This window comes from Equus quagga, chromosome 15 (genome assembly GCF_021613505.1).
Source record: "Equus quagga isolate Etosha38 chromosome 15, UCLA_HA_Equagga_1.0, whole genome shotgun sequence".
Lineage (NCBI taxonomy): Eukaryota > Metazoa > Chordata > Mammalia > Perissodactyla > Equidae > Equus > Equus quagga.
Window position 1 is genome coordinate 18,113,932 of NC_060281.1, and position 16,409 is coordinate 18,130,340.

Below are 16,409 nucleotides of genomic sequence, written 5' to 3' on the forward strand. Positions count from 1 at the left end.
AGACTATTCCTAAGCAAAGGTATAAAGGAGTGACCTCAAGACTTTCATTTCAGGCAGTATGCTGAATTATGTACCAAGACCAGAATTCAATGTAAGGCAAAAATATCTTTCAAGAATGTGGAGAAAAAAAATATTTTCAAACAAACAAAACATTTTCCGCCATTGGATCCTCCATAAAGGAAATTCTAAAATGTCTATACATACATTTTAGGCAGAAAGTATGAAATGTAAACAACTGGAAGTACAAAGAAAGTAGTGAATGTGAATAAATGCAACCAAACACTGACTGGGAATCAGCAGCATACAGATGGTGGTTGAAGCCATGAGTCTTTATATATACGACTGCCCAAAGAATCAAGACAACAGACGATCCAACTCTGATAGTCGTTATTAATTTTTAGTTCAGTGAATGAGTGAATGAATTAATGATGCTACAGGACCTTTGGATGGGAATCAGCAGCAGTCACACAAGCCTCTGTAAAAGATAAAGTCTTACATAGTCAGTATAGCCCCACATCTTTTTCAAGGAGACAGGGGAAGATTCACAATTCCATTTTACTGGGGCTGCAAGTCAGCCAACAAGATTCTCAAAAATCTGTGGTCTCCTGTCTCACTAGTGAATTCCTAGCAGGTGACTACATCCTCCCAGCAACAGTAACTTGCTGGCCTTCAATGCCAAGCTAAAATCTGTGCCAGAGGGGAGAGAACAAAACCTCAAGAAATATCCACCAGCACAACTCTCCCTTTCTATTCTGCTCACTAGGAAACCAGACTGCCATTACTAACACACTGGTGCTAAGTCCCTGCTTGGAGAGGTTTATTATTTGGTTATGTTCTGCTTATGAATCAACCGAAAAATAAAAAGGTAGATCCCAACTTCTACAACTGCAGTAATAGAAACTCTAAAAGAAATGCTCCTCAAGCAAAAGTAAGCGTAGATTCACTGTCTCTACTAAAAAAACTATAGAACAAGCCTGGGCTTCAGCAGACCATTATAGTCTTCCTGTATATGTGACTGGGGCCGTGAAGAAAGACATGTACATAAAGGTCACATTTAAGTGATTTTATAAGCCTAACAGAGCTTTTGTTACATTCTCTTCTACACATATATATGCATCCCTACCTAGCACTCCAAAATAAACATCAGTTCCTCCCTTCCTGTGATGTATATTTCATACCAAGGATGCAATGGGGTACCAAGAATGAGGGGGGCTACTGAAAGCTATGTCCAAGAAAGTCTTCCCCAAAAGCTAGCGGAAAACAACACGTGCTCCAAAGTGTTGATATCATTACTCTCCTGCAGCATACCATGGCCAGCATTTGAGGACCTTTGAGAAAATAGGGGGGAAGGAAACAGCTAAGTAGGTTTGAGAAAACCCACATGTCATTTGAGGCAAGGAGTAGACAGTGAAGATTTAAACTCCATTCTTAAGATTTGTAAAAGTATCCCATGAAATGACAGGAGTCACTTAAGAGCCAAAGATAGTAGGGTGATCAGTTTCATGTTTTCTAGTAGCTCCTTTTTTTCCTCCCCAACACAGCAGTGCTTTGCAAAGAATATCTTCTGTGGAATTAAGATCACAAAAGAGATAAAGTCATGAACACATACACTAGTGGAATAGACTGTATTTCCTGTCAGCAGGCTTCAGGCTCCTCAAATTGGCCCTAGCCACAGCTTGAAGAAAGTCCCTCTGTTGACTGCGGAACAAGGGTAGAACTTTGATTTACGTTTATTTTTATTTAAAAGAAATAATTTAATCTATACCAATATTTAATATTCGGATTGACACTGACTCTCCCTCTCAATGCATGTGTTCAAAGGTCACTAGGTAAAGCATTGACATTTTTTCTATTTCTTGCACCGTATCTATTGAAGCCATGTCAGATTAATGAGAACATTTTGAAAATATTAAAACTTGTTCCGCTCATTACACATTTGTCTTATTTCACTTATAAAAAAGTTCTTATATTTGCACACAAACTTTGAAACCAACACTTTATTAAAAGTTTTAAAATATTTACAATGAAGAGTTTTGGTGTTATTAAGATTTAAAAATAAGAAAAAAAAAGTCTTGTATATTTACTCACATATTTACCATTTCTAGCAATCCTCATTACTTTGTGTACAGACAGCCATAGCATCATTTTCCTTCTGCTAAAAAGAACTTCTTTTAATATCTCCTGTGCAGTACATACAGGTCTGGTGGCAATGAATTCTCTCATATTTTGTCTGAAAGTTTTAATTTCTCCTCCATTTCCTGAAAGGTATTTTTTGCTAGGTAGAGAAATCAAGGTTGACATTTATTCTCTTTCAGACTTTATGCTTTTCTCTTTATCATTGCTTTTCATCAAATTTATTATGATGTGCCTTAACATGGTTTCCTTTAGGTTTCTTCTGCTTGGAGTTTACTGAGCTTCTTCCATCTGTGGACTTAGAGTTTCCACCAACTGAAAATTTTTCAACCATAATTTCTTCAAATATTTTTTCTGTTCCCACTCACTCTCCATTGCTTCAGAGACTCCAAATACACATAAGTAAAACCACCTGATATTGTCACTCAGGTCACTGATGCTCTCTTCAATTTTTTCTAGTTTTTTTCTATATATTTTTAGATAGTTTCTATTGTTATATCTTCCACTTCCCAATTATTTTCTCCTGTAGTCTCCAATTTGCTGGTAATTTCATCTAATGCTTTTCATTTCAGATATAGTTTTCCTCATCTGCAAAAGTTCAATTAGGATCTTCTTTTACATTTGCCATTTTTTTCACCATCATGTTCATGTTTTCCTTCTACTTTCTTGCACACAGAGTATACCTTTAAAATAGCTGTTTTAATGTCCTTGCTGCTATTTGCATCATCTCTTGTCATTTCTGGGTCTGTTTAAATTGACTGGTTTTTCTCCTAGTTATGGGTTGCTATTTTCCTGCTTTTCCATGCCTGGTAATTTTTTTTGTGGTGAGGAAGACTGGCCCTGAGCTAACATCTGTTGCCAATCTCTCTCTTTTCGCTTAAGGAAGATTGTCCCTGAGCTAACATTTCTGCCAATCTTCCTCTATTTTCTGTGTGGGACACCTCCACAGCATGGCTTGCTAGCAATGTATAAGTCCATGCCCAGAATCCAAACCTGCGAATCCCAGGCTGCCGAAGCAGAGCATGCAAACTTGACCACTACGCCACTGGGCCAGACCCAACCATGCCTGGCAATTTTTTATCAGACAGTGGACATTGTGAATTCTAACTCTTAGGTGCTAGATTTTGGAATATTCTTTTAAATTGTATTGAATTTTGTTCTGGAATTAGTTCAATCTGTTTCCAAGGTAGGTGCAGAGAAGCCTTTAGTCTAAGGTGATATACCCTTCTATGGACTCTATCCAATGCCTAATGCGGTCTTTCCACTGTGGTTTGTGACAACATGAGCTATTTGTGAGTTCCAGAAATTGCTTCACCAAATGCTTTCCAGCAGTTATTTTTCCAGCTATGGAAGTTTCCTTTCAGTTGTACAGGATTCAGTACTCAGCCAGAGCTTCATGGCAGTCTCTACAGGGATCTCTAAGTGCCATCTCTGTGCAGGTCCCTCCATTCCGGTACTCTGCTTACAAACGGGAGTTGCCTTGGCCTCCCTGAAAGCCTCTCTCCTCTCTCTTCAGCTCTGCAGGGAAACTGGGCTCTGTTTGGTTTTCCTCCTTTCTGTTACCTATAAACTCCTTCTAGACAATAAGATCGGGTAACTTTAGGCTTGCCTCATTGGTTTCAGCGACAACTTTTGTCAGCGATAACAGTCCTATGCTACCTGCTGTCCAATGTCTGAAACCATTACTTCATACATTTTGTCCAGTTTTCTAGTTATTTACCTCAAAAGGGCAAATTCAGTCCTTGTTACTTCATCCTGGCCAGGATTTTGAGCAGATAAATGTAATAAAAATGGATCACCTCCCATTATAAGATCAACTGACTGATTTCAGGGAATATGAGAATATCTGAATTTTAACAAAACCCCTACCTACTTGATGGAGGAGACTATAAAAGGAATATAATGTAAATAATGAAGCCAGAAACTTACTTCTTAAATTTGGCTCTACATATCTTTGTAAGATGAGTTTTTCATGGAAGACAGATATTATAACCAAGTACTAAAACTGATCCAAGACTTGGACCTAACAATAGCTATATCACAAAGGACTAATCTGGGCTTAAGAAACACTTTTATTAAGTAAAAACTGATTTTGCATCATAAATTTAAAAATTCTCCAATACCAAAAAAAAAAGGAATATAAAAATATTCTGTGTTGAGCACAAATAATGAGAAAGAAATACAGCTATAAAGGAGCATGACAAATTCAGAGACAAGAGTGTAGCTGCTGCATTTAGTGAATAAAAAGGGTAAAAGATGATAACAAAAATGTAACCGGAGAGTCAGTTCCTGACACCACCAAATGCTGGCCAGGATGTGGAGCAACAGGAGCTCCTACTCATTGCTGGGGGAAAGGCAAAATGATTTAGACACTTTGGAAGACAGTTTGGCAGTTTCTTACAAAACTAAACATATTCTTACCATATGATCCAGCAACCACACTCCTCGGTATTTACCCAAGTGAACTGAAAACTTATGTTCACACAAAAACCTGCATGAGGATGGTTATAGCAGCCTTATTCATAACTGCCAAAATTATTCATAACTGCCAAGATGTCCTTTAGTAGGTGAATGGATAAACTGTGGTATATCCAGACAGTGGAATATTAACCACCATTACAAAGAAGTGAAGTATTAAGCCATGAAAAGACATGGAGAAGCCTTAAATACATATTACAAAGTGAAAGAAGCCAATGTGAAAAAGCTATATATTGTATGATTCCAACAATATAAAATTCTAAAACATACAAAACTATGGAGACAAAATAAAGACCAGTGGTTGTCAGGGGTTGAGGGGAAGGAGGCAGGGATGAAAAGGCAGAGCACAGAGGATTTTGGGGGCAGTGAGACTATTGTGTATGATATTATAATTACACATTTGTCAAATTATACATTTTTACAAACTCATAAAATGTACACCACCAGGAGTGAACCCTAATGTAACACACAGACTTTGGGTGATAATGATGTGTTAATGGAGGTGCACTGCTTGTAAAAAATGTACGACTCTGGTGCCAAATGTTCAGTCAGGGAGGTTGTGCAGGTATAGGGGCAGGGAGGATACAGGAACTCTCTGTACCTTCCGCTCGATTTTCTGTAAATCTGAAACTGTCCTAAAAAATAGTCTATTAAAAAAAATGAATCTGGAAGAGTGACATGAGCATCATGGTAGAGTGAGCTCTTCCCCTAGTCTCTCCCTACTAAGATACAATGAAAAGGACATTCAAAAACCAACAGAAGGCATCCATACAACCAAGAGATGTGTGAGAGACCCACATAGCCATATGTCTGAATGTGGAAGTGCTGAAGATGATTAAGAAACTACTATGAAAAACCATATGCCAACAAATTGGACAATATAGAAGAAATGAATAATTCTTAAGACTCATACAACTTCCCAAAACTGAATCAAGAAGAAATAGAGAATCTGAATAGACCAATCACAAGTAAAGAGACTTAAACAGTAATCAAAAACCTCTCAAAAATAAAAGTCTAGGACCAGATGGCTTTTCCAGAGAATTCTACCAAACATTCAAATAAGACTTAATACCTATCCTTCTCAAACTATTGCAAAAAATTGAGGAAGACTGAACACTTTCTAACTCATTCTACAAGGCCAACATCACCCTGATTCAAAAGCCAGGCATCGACAACACAAAGAAGGAAAATTACAGGCCAATACTGATGAACATAGATGCAAAAATCCTCAACAAAATATTGGCAAACCAAATACAGCAATATATTAAAAGAATCATACACCATGACCAAGTGGGGTTTATACCAGGGATGCAGGGATGGTTCAACATCCACAAATCAATCAATATGATACACCACATTAACAAGATAAGAAATAAAAACCACATGATCATCTCAATAGATGCAGAGAAAGTATTTACCAAGATCTAACATCCATTTATGATAAAAACTCAATAAAATGGGTATAGAAGGAAAGTACCTCAACATAATAAATGACAAACCCACAGCCAACATCATACACAATATTGAAAAACTGAAAGTCACCCTCTGAGAACAGGAACAACACAAGGGTGCCCACTCTCGCTTCTCTTATTCAACATAGTACTAGAGGTTTTGGTCAGAGCAATTGGGCGAGAAAAAGAAATAAAAGACATCAAAATTGGCAAAGAAGGAATGACACTCTTGCTGTTTGCAGATGACAGGATTCAATACATAGAAAACCCTAAAGAATCCATCAGAAAACTATTATTTTTCAAAAATATTTCAAAAAAACTATTCAAATTATACTACAAAGCTATAGTAATCAAAACAGCATGGTAATGGCAGAAAAACACACAGATCAACAACTACAGCAAAGCTGCAGGGTACAAAATCAACTTACAAAAATCAGTTGTATTTCTATACTCTAATAATGAACTAATAGAAAGAGAACTCGAGAATACAATCCCATTTATAATCGCAACAAAAAGAACAAAATATCTAGGAATAAATTTAACCTCATTTAACCAAAGAGATGAAAGACCTATCCACTGAAAACTGTAAGACATTATAAAAAGAAATTGATGACATAAAGAAATGGAAAGATATTCCAGGACATGGATTGGAAGAATAAACATAGTCAAAATGTCCATATTGCCTAAAAAAAAATCTACAGATTCAACACAATCTCAATCAGAATCCCAATGACGTGCTTCACAGAAATAGAACAAAGAATTCTAACATTCATATGGAACAACAGAAGACCCCAAATAGCTAAAGAAATGCTGAGAAAAAAGAACAAAGCTGGAGGCAGCATAATCCCTGACTTCAAATTATACTACAAAGCTATAGTAATCAAAACAGCATGGTAATGGCAGAAAAACACACAGATCAATGGAACAGAATTGAAAGCCTACAAATAAAACCACTCATCCTCAGATAGCTAATCTTAGACAAAGGAGCCAAGAACATACAATGGAGAAAGGAAAGTGTCTTCAATAGTGTGGGGAAAACTGGACAGCCACAAGCAAAAGAATGAAAGTAGACCATTAGCTTACACCATACACAAAAATTAACTCAAAATGGATTAAAGACTTGAAGGTAAGATGTGAAAACATAAAACCAGAAGAAAATACAGGTAGTACACTCTTTGACGTTGGTCTTAGCAGGATCTTTTCTAATATCATATCTACTCAGGCAAGAGAAACAAAGAACAAAATAAACAAACGGGACATCAGACTAAAGAGGTTCTGCAAGGCAAAGGAAACCAGGAACAAAACGAAAAGACAACCCACCAACTGGAAGAAAATATTGGCAAATCATATATCTGACAAGGGGTTAATCTTTAAAAAACATAAAGAATTCATATAACTCAATGACAAAAAAACAAGCAACCCAATCACAAAATGGGCAGAGGATATCAACAGACTTTTTTTTAAAAAAGATATACAGATTGCCAATAGGCACATGAAAAGATGTTCAGTATCACTTATCATTAGGGAAATGCAAATCAAAACTACAATAAGATATCACCTTACACCTATTAGAATGGCTATAATCACCAAGACAAAAAATATCAAACGTTGGTGAGGATGTGGAGAAAAGGGAACCCTCATACTGCTGGTGGGAATGCAAACTGGTGCAGCCACTATGGAAAACAGTATGGAGATTTCTCAAAAAAATCAAAAATAAAAATCCCATACAACCCAGCTATCTCACTATCGGGTATTTATCCAAAGAACTTGAAATCAACAATTCAAAGAGCCTTATGCACCCCTATGTTCATTGCAGCATTATTCACAATAGCCAAGACATGGAAGCAACCCAAGTGCCCATAGACTGATGAACAGATAAAGAAGATGTGGGGTGGGGGTGTGTGTGTGTATACACACACACACACACACACACACACACACAATGGAATACTACTCAGCCATAAAAAAGGCAAAATCGTCCCATTTGCAATAACATGAATGGATCTTGAGGGTTTTATGTTAAGCAGAATAATCCAGAGAAAGGCAAACACTGCATGATTTCACCCATATATGGAAAATAGACACATGGACAAAGAGAACAGATTAGTGGCTACCAGAGGGGAAGGGGGATGGGGACGAGCATAAGGGGTAAAGGGGCACATCTACATGGTGACTGACAAATAATATACAACTGAAATTTCACAATGTTATAAACTATTATGACCTCACTAAAATAATTTAAAAAAATGAATCTGGCAATAATGTTAAATATAAACCAGACAAGGGATTAAAGTGAGAGAAATTAGTTAAGAGAATACAGTAATATTTTAGGCAAGAGACAAAGATAGGCTGTAGAAACAACACTGGCAATAGAAACAAAAGCATTCTAAAACAGTATTTAAGTTTTTGCATGTATATATGAGCTACTACTATATACAACCATTGCAGATCTTCCATACAATGAGAGGAAGGTATTTTCTCCAAATTAACAATAACAAAACAAAACGAGTAACGACTTTAACAAAATAAATGTTACCTTAGAATAATTTTCCGAGTTACATGACAAATATGTGCAGTGAACATTACATAATATATAATAAATCACTTCCATGTTTTTTATACCTAACAAATTTTTAATTTATTTCAACTGAGATACTATAAAAATAATAAAAGTGTAATGACTTAATGCTTAGTTTTCTTATACATTATTTGAAATAACTATGATTAAATACTACATCCTTACTGATAATGGTTTGCCTTTTTAATGAATGTAAATCATCAGTTTGAGTAAAATCTTAATTTTCTATCGATACTGACAAACTACTCCCCCTAAGAAAACTCTAAGCATTGCAAAGTGAATACTGAACACCTGTTAAAAATCAGTGTAAGTGACTCAGTGTGGAGTGATGTTTTTCTTTACAATGAAAACAAGAGGAAGATCATTTTTCTGAAAGTGGAGAAATTAGCCTCACCTTTTTCTTCAGGCTTTACAGGAAAATACTTCTTCTCTGCAGCTATCAGCTCAGGCTTTGGAGCTGAGGAGACAAACAAAGTCAATACTTTTTTTAAAAATAGTTTTAGAGCACAAAGATAATTCTACTACTAAAAAGTAAAGGTTAGTTCAAAAATAACATCACAGGAAAACAAGGTTTGACAGAAAGAACAAAATACCAGAACCACTAGGCTCAAAACCTAATCCTGCACGTGCCACTATTACCATGAGTAAGTAATAATTCTGCCATCTCGGTTCCTTCTATGTCAAATGAAGATGCTCATATCCTATACAACACCACTGTCCAGTAGAACTTTTTGTGATGATGGAAATATTCTATTTTTGTGCTGTCCAATATTGACTACTGAGACTTGAAATGTTGTTACTGTGACTGTGGAATTAAGTTTGTTATTTAATTTTAATTAATTTTAAAAGCCCCATATGCCTACTGGCTAAAAAGCCTCCAATACTAACTTTCATAAAAATTACTTTTAACTTATGCTTTCCTTGCTCTGGGATTAGGTCAGCAAATACAAAGCTGAGACCATGGAGGAGGGGAGGACTTGCGTTAGTCTAAAAAAGAGCAAATCTTTCAAGAAAAATAAATTGCACTACCCTTGTAAAAATCAGAAATTAGGAGCTAGAACTTATAGAAACAGAGAAAAACCCAGATTATAAGACTTTAATCCCAAAAAACTCTTCTAGGTGTACCAAAATTTATTCAACTGTTTAAAAAAATAAACTCTTCTAGTTTGTTTAACTCTTAGCACTGTCTCTGAAGGAAGAGTACATAAATAATTAGTATTGGTTTGAGACACTGACAAAAGGTAGAATAACTAATTGGCCAGGTCAATATATTAAATTTTCTAAACAGATTTAAACATAAGTCAATTTTCTTAACTCAAGATGACATATAACTAAAGTATCCAAATTATTTTCGAGATCCCTATTTTATATAGTTTGTACTTTAAAAAAAGTACTGACAAATATTAATGTATGTAACAATTAATTTTTATATATTTCTAAAAATGTATATATAGCTCATATTTGGCTTTTGCTAATAAAAGTAAATGGTTTACATAAGACCTAATTTCACCATTTTAGAACATACAAATAAGAAAAATAGCAAACTGACTAATGTGTTTCTTACATACCTGGACCCTTAACAGGAGGTGGTGGTTTCTTTGGTTTCTATTAAAATAAAAATGGTTAAAATAGTTGAACACTTACACATTAAATATTTGTAGTTAAAGTAAATTCTGATCATTAATAATCTAAATTACATGAACATCTCTCCTCGTCCCATCTCTGTCAAAAATTATAAAATAATAAGATCCTAATGACTCTATAAAAGGTCACTGACTAAAAATTTACTCTATTACAACAAATGCCTCCTTGATCAAAAATTAAACGTTTCAAAAATTATCACTGAGTTGGATAAACCTAAAAAATCATAATGATGAGCAAAAATGTTCTGTCCTACAGATCATTTTACCCCTCTTTAATAGCTAAGTTCAGGGAGAAAAGAAAGGTGGCAGGGAAAGAGAGAGAGAGAGAGACTTTGTTTAAAAGAAAAAAAAGAATAGCTAATAAATATATCTAGCTTTAACTCTTGATTCTCCATAAGTCTCAAAGAAAAGTTTAAAGGCAAACGTCTGTTCTTTCTCAACTTATTCAAATTCTCTTGGGTTTATAAAGCATTCATTCATTTAAAGACTTAATTTAATGCCTTAAAAAACTTGATACATTTCTAAGTATGTAAATTTGCTTTTTCAAATTAAAAATAACTGATAATCAATACCGTGTAAACACCTAATAAAAGCCAAAAAAAATAATGTGTTCATTAAGAAAAGTATAAAAGTAAAGCACACTGAAGGCTGACTCTACACGGAATGAAATCCAGCAAAGAAAGCGCCTCCCTAAGACAGCATAAGCCTCCACTGAGTAACCTCTAGTAATTCACTTAACTAAATGAAAGATTGTAAAAGGTAAAGATTTCTGCACTGGCTTAAATCAAACATGGTAGACTGTTTTGCTGTGTGTCTGCTCTCTAACTCTCTTTCCTTCTATTTTAAAAACCCAATTACATTCATCCTTCCATGGGGGAGAAAAAGGGATCAAGCTGTAGGAAAGCACAAGATCACTGACCAATGACAGGCTCCCTTTACTCACTGTGAGAAGGAAGATAGATATACTAAATCCTGTAAGGAGGCAAAGACTGCTTCTTACCCTCTCAAATATGTGCTAACAGAATAATAACATCAACAGTACCTTAAAATAAAGATTTTCAACAAAATTAAATAAAAATATAATTTCTTCCAGACAAGTGCTAATTTGTCTAACTAGTATGGCTAGCCTTTTTTCTTTTAATTATAATAAAGTAATGAAGTCTATGGTTACTTTTCAACATAATCAGGGGGAAAGAAAAAAGAAAACCAGGAATAAAGCACAGAAGTGAAATACTGTTTTGTTTTACTATAATTCAAGTTAACTTTTACTGAAAATATAAACCTGAAACCCCCTCATAAAATTAGTAACAACGCAAAAAACCTGTTTTTTAAGAAATACTGGCAAAAGATTCTTTAAACTATTATTATCATCATTGAACAATAAAAGCTTACTGGAAAGTCCTTATCCAGTTCACTTATCTGAAGAGCAAAATTATCTGGAAATACTCCTTCTTTACCATTAAGTTCACCCTTCCACCAGCCAGCTTCTCCAGTCTCCTAAAATGCAAAAGAAATAATAATAAATAATAGGGGTTATCTTTAAATAAGGAAAAAGTTTACAACGAAATGAATATCATTATTTTTACAACAAAAAGACCTAAGCAAATCATGAGGTCCTTCTAAAAGAAAATATTCCCCACAGATTACTTCTAGTAGTAGTTATAAAATTGAGTTTAATTTTTTAAAATATGTCAAATAATTTTAAAATTCAATTTGCAAGGATAAAATGTTCTCAGAGGGAGAAGAGAGAGGAAAAAGGAAAGGAAGTGGGAGAGAAGGGTAGAGAGAGAATATGAATTTCCAGACTGTATCTTACTTAACATTCTTCTCAACACTTTATATACTAAAAATTAATCACATTATTCATTTGCTTTAGAAATTAACAAGATCTTCTACCATTCCTTCCAATACCACCCTTCCATAAGAAATTAGGTGTTATCAGTCCAAACTGTATGAAAATTAAAAGTTACATACGCTGAACCATCTAATAAAGTCAATTTAAAATAACATGAAAAATTTGAAAAATTATTTTATAGGGTTATAGCAAAAAAATATATTTATACTTTTCCTTTACAAATACAAATTACAAAGTTATTATAGGATTCTGTCCACAACCCAATGCTACTGAATTTTTTTCTTTTGCCCTAATTCATTCCAAGTTATAAAACTACCTCACTCTTTGAAATAACTATCATTTTCCACAATATGAAGTTTCATAACCATTTACATACTGATGAACCTTTAAGTTGTTTCCTTATTTTCTTTCTTTTTCTTTTTATATTACAAACAATACAACAAATATTAGCTGGGGAAAAAATGGACTGAGATGGAATAGCAAGTGAGAACAGAAACCCGGTAGCGGAGGTTAGAGAAAAAAAAAACACGATGGCAAAAATAATTCCCAATATATCAATTATAAACAAAGATAGACAATAAAAGTTTGTTCAAAAAAAGACCTTTCTGAGCACTTACTATGTGCCAGGTTCTCAGGACACAGAAAGAAAGAGACTAGACCAAGTCCTAGCTCTTCTAGAGCTTACACTCTAGGGGGAATGCAAGAACACTGAAAAATACTTGTGAATAAATTAAATGATTCACTGAAAAACTGAGAAATATCTTACCTTACTTATCAAATGGATTATCTCTCCCTCTTTAAAAGTAAGTTCATCTTCATTAGTACCTTCATAGGCAAATAATGTTCTACAATATTCCTTAGCTAAAATAAAGAATGTAAATAATGTAGCTTATATAAATTGATTCTTTCAACAAATACTTATTAAGCCGCTATTTTGTATAAAGAAATGTACACTAGAAACTATTACAGATGAATTTAATAATTCTGGCCAATACTATATGTTGAATTAAGTAGCAATTCCACTAATCACTCATTCAAACAGTTACTAAGTGCCTACTAGGTTCCAGGCACAGTTCTAACTGCAGGGGGGACATCAACAAAGCATACTAAAATTCTTGACCTCATGGTGCTTACATCCAGTAGAAAAACTTCATTCAAAAGCTTACCTTTAATTTTACCTTCAGCGTCTGTTTTTGTTATCTCCACACTCTGAGTTTTGGATCCTAGTGACTGTATGTTTAAGGGCTACGATAGAAAAGAATGGCATCAACTATGTTAAGTCAGATTAAAGATAATATTGTTAAACAAAATTTCCATTTACAGTTATCCAGCTTTCCCTAATGGTACTTATAATCAGGTTAGTAACATGCCTGAAAACTCTGCAATGAAAATGATGAAGGTTTCAAAAGCTACAAAATAACAGCTCAGAATTTCTAATTTTTAAAACTCTGTATCTTAAGGATAATAAACATACTCTGATACCCATAATATAGCATAGTGATTTAATTTCAGAACCTCTAAAATAAATAAATAATAAGAGCATTTGAAAATTTCCTATGCACCAAGCCCTGAGCTAAGCACTTTACATACATTATAAGCTAATCCTCCCCAGAACAATCTGCATAAAGTAGGCACTAGCATTGAGTCCTTTTACAGATTAGGAAGCAGTTAAGTAACCTGATCACAATAACAGTAATTTAGTAGTGGAGGCCAGACTGAACCTAGAAAGTCTGACTCCAGGAAGTGGGCTCTTAAACTTCCTTACAATAAGACAGAAAAGAAAAGAAAGACTTTATACTTCATTGCTGCTATCTGAATGAAAACGTTTAGGTAATGTTCCAATTCTTATTCCTATAGTCTAGTAGACAATTTTCCATTGTAATTGACTACACTAAGTCCTTCACCACCTCATATTAGTGCTTTCTTGAGTTCTCGCCCCAGAAATAACACTACATTTAACCTTAGATTTCATTAAAAATCTGAACAAACTGCTAACTTACCTATCACTGTGTATTCTATTTAACTTTTAAGATACTCAGTTTAATTTCTCCCAATTCTAACTACCATGTCTTCCAATCTAGTGTCACCTACAAACACAGCAAATGTGTTCCCTACTTTATCAATGCCTAGATCAAAGATCAAAGCAAGCCTCAGAAAGCCATCATACAGGGTGACCCTGAGACTAGTCTCACTAATAACAACCCTTGAGTCGTGGGCATTATAAACAGCAACTGAAAGATTACTAGCGTAATCGTTAAACAAATAAAGTTACTCAAGATAATCATAAGCTTTAGAGTCGGAAAAGGGCCCCAGATCATCTAGTCTAACATGCCTCATAATGGAGACACGCTTCTCCAACATTCGTAGTTGTTATATGGCTACACAGCACCATTCCAAAAACCACAAGAATTCCAATCTTTACCTTTAAAACCAAGAATCAATTAGGCCCCATAATCTTAATGCCAGACAGTCTCAGAGCTAGGAGAGGACAGGGCAGAAAGTACAAGTTCTCTTTCTGAATGCAAATCATTATTAGATGAGAAAATACATAGTAAGCCGGGAAAGAAAAAAAAACATTGAAATGAACCACTTTAAGAGTAAACTTCACAATATATTTCACCTACCAAAACATAGTCTTATAAGTCAAGTGTAGCTAAACTAGGCAAGTAAATACAGAAATACTTTAAACTCTTAAGAGTTAAATACAGACACACAAATGAGAACCAAAAGGGAAACAACGCCCTAAAAGTCAAGGGAAAAGCCTCCTATCTGAAGCCAGAGCTCAGTTTGCAGCTCCAGGGTGTTGACATTAGGAAGGGCTTTGAAATACATGTTTTAAAGACTGTAGCTATTTTTCTTCCAAAATAGAAATTTAAGGATTTATTTTAAAACCTTATTAAATCTTATAATTTATGGTACATTCACTTTGATTTATTTCACAATGCCAGTGAAATGCTAATGAAAAATAAAGTTCTCCATATATTTAGAGAGGGAGAGGAGATTTCACCATTGCTGATAATCCAAAGGAAAGTTAAACAGCGCCTAATTAACTATTAAGTTGTGAACTTAACAGCTGCAACTATCTCATTGTGAATCCATTTTAAAATGGCCCATTTAGGCCTACTTCAAATTAAAGAAAAAATATGTAATTTTAGCTTCAAAACGCAAAAATAACGCAACAAAATTTGTCTTTTCTTACAGTACGATAACTAAAAACTCAAACTTCCACTGAGAAAAGTTTGCGTTAAATTTACCAAAAAAATCCTAATTTTATAAGAATCAAATATAAACTTTAATCACTGTAAACTTGAAAAGAGTTTCTCATTTATAATAAATTATTCATGATCTCAAAAAAAGGAAACGCAGTAAGAGTTGCAAACTCACTTTTACGTTTTAAAACACTTAACAAGAGAATAAATGGAGTTAATCTGAGTAAAATTCATCAATACTACCTTTTCTGGTTTTTTCTCTTCTATTTCACTATTGGATGTTCTTGTCCTAAGTTTCACAGAGCCTTCTTTAAAAATATCTCCAAATCCAACTCCTCGAATTTTCTTTGGCTGTGTAACTAATCCAGGTGCAGTTTCGCTCCCACTCCCAGGAGAGGGTAAAGGTGAGGTAGGCCCAGTCAAAACAGTTTCTGAAAGAAGAATTTGTTTTTGATGAAAGAATGACAAAAATCTTGACATTCTTCTTCCATAGTGTTTACATTCTATACTTCCTAATAAAAAATAGTAGAATAAAAATAATAGATTAGGGGCCAGGCCAGTGGTGCAGTGGTTATGTTCGCACATTCTGCTTCGGTGGCCCAGGGTTCACTGGTTCAGATCCCAGGTGTGGACCTATGCACCGCTTATCATGCCATGCTGTGGCAGGTGTCACACATATAAAGCAGAGGAAGATGGGCACGGATGTTAGCTCCGGGACAGTCTTCCTCAGCAAAACGAGAACTGACAGCAGATGTTAGCTCAGAGGTAATCTTCCTCAAAAAAAAAAAAAGATAAATAAATAATAATGATAAATTAAATGACTGAGTACTAAAATGCCCAAAAGAATAAGATGCATTTTATACTAATTTTTGGATACTACTTAAAATAATAACAATTTTAGGTATTTTAATTAGTAAAATGTTAATTAATAAATCCAGGACATAATAATAAATCCAGGACATAAAAATAAATCCATAATAAATCCAGGACAAGGTCCTTAAGAGCATGTCAAAATTTACAGTTCTTCAACAAAGACGACGTAAGACAAACATAAGACAAGTC

The 16,409-nt window shown here is 34.4% G+C and overlaps 1 protein-coding gene across 1 annotated transcript in view; it reads right to left on the reverse strand.

Annotated features, from left to right (window-relative positions):
* CD2AP (CD2 associated protein) overlaps positions 1–16,409 on the reverse strand; it is a 128,499-nt gene that overhangs the window by 35,018 nt on the left and 77,072 nt on the right. The window contains exons 6-11 of the mRNA XM_046639634.1: positions 15,591–15,778; positions 13,305–13,383; positions 12,905–12,999; positions 11,676–11,780; positions 10,209–10,245; positions 9,035–9,097 (exon numbers count right to left, since the gene is read on the reverse strand). Of these exons, the coding sequence (XP_046495590.1) occupies positions 9,035–9,097; positions 10,209–10,245; positions 11,676–11,780; positions 12,905–12,999; positions 13,305–13,383; positions 15,591–15,778 (567 nt within the window). The remainder of the gene's footprint in view (positions 1–9,034; positions 9,098–10,208; positions 10,246–11,675; positions 11,781–12,904; positions 13,000–13,304; positions 13,384–15,590; positions 15,779–16,409) is intronic.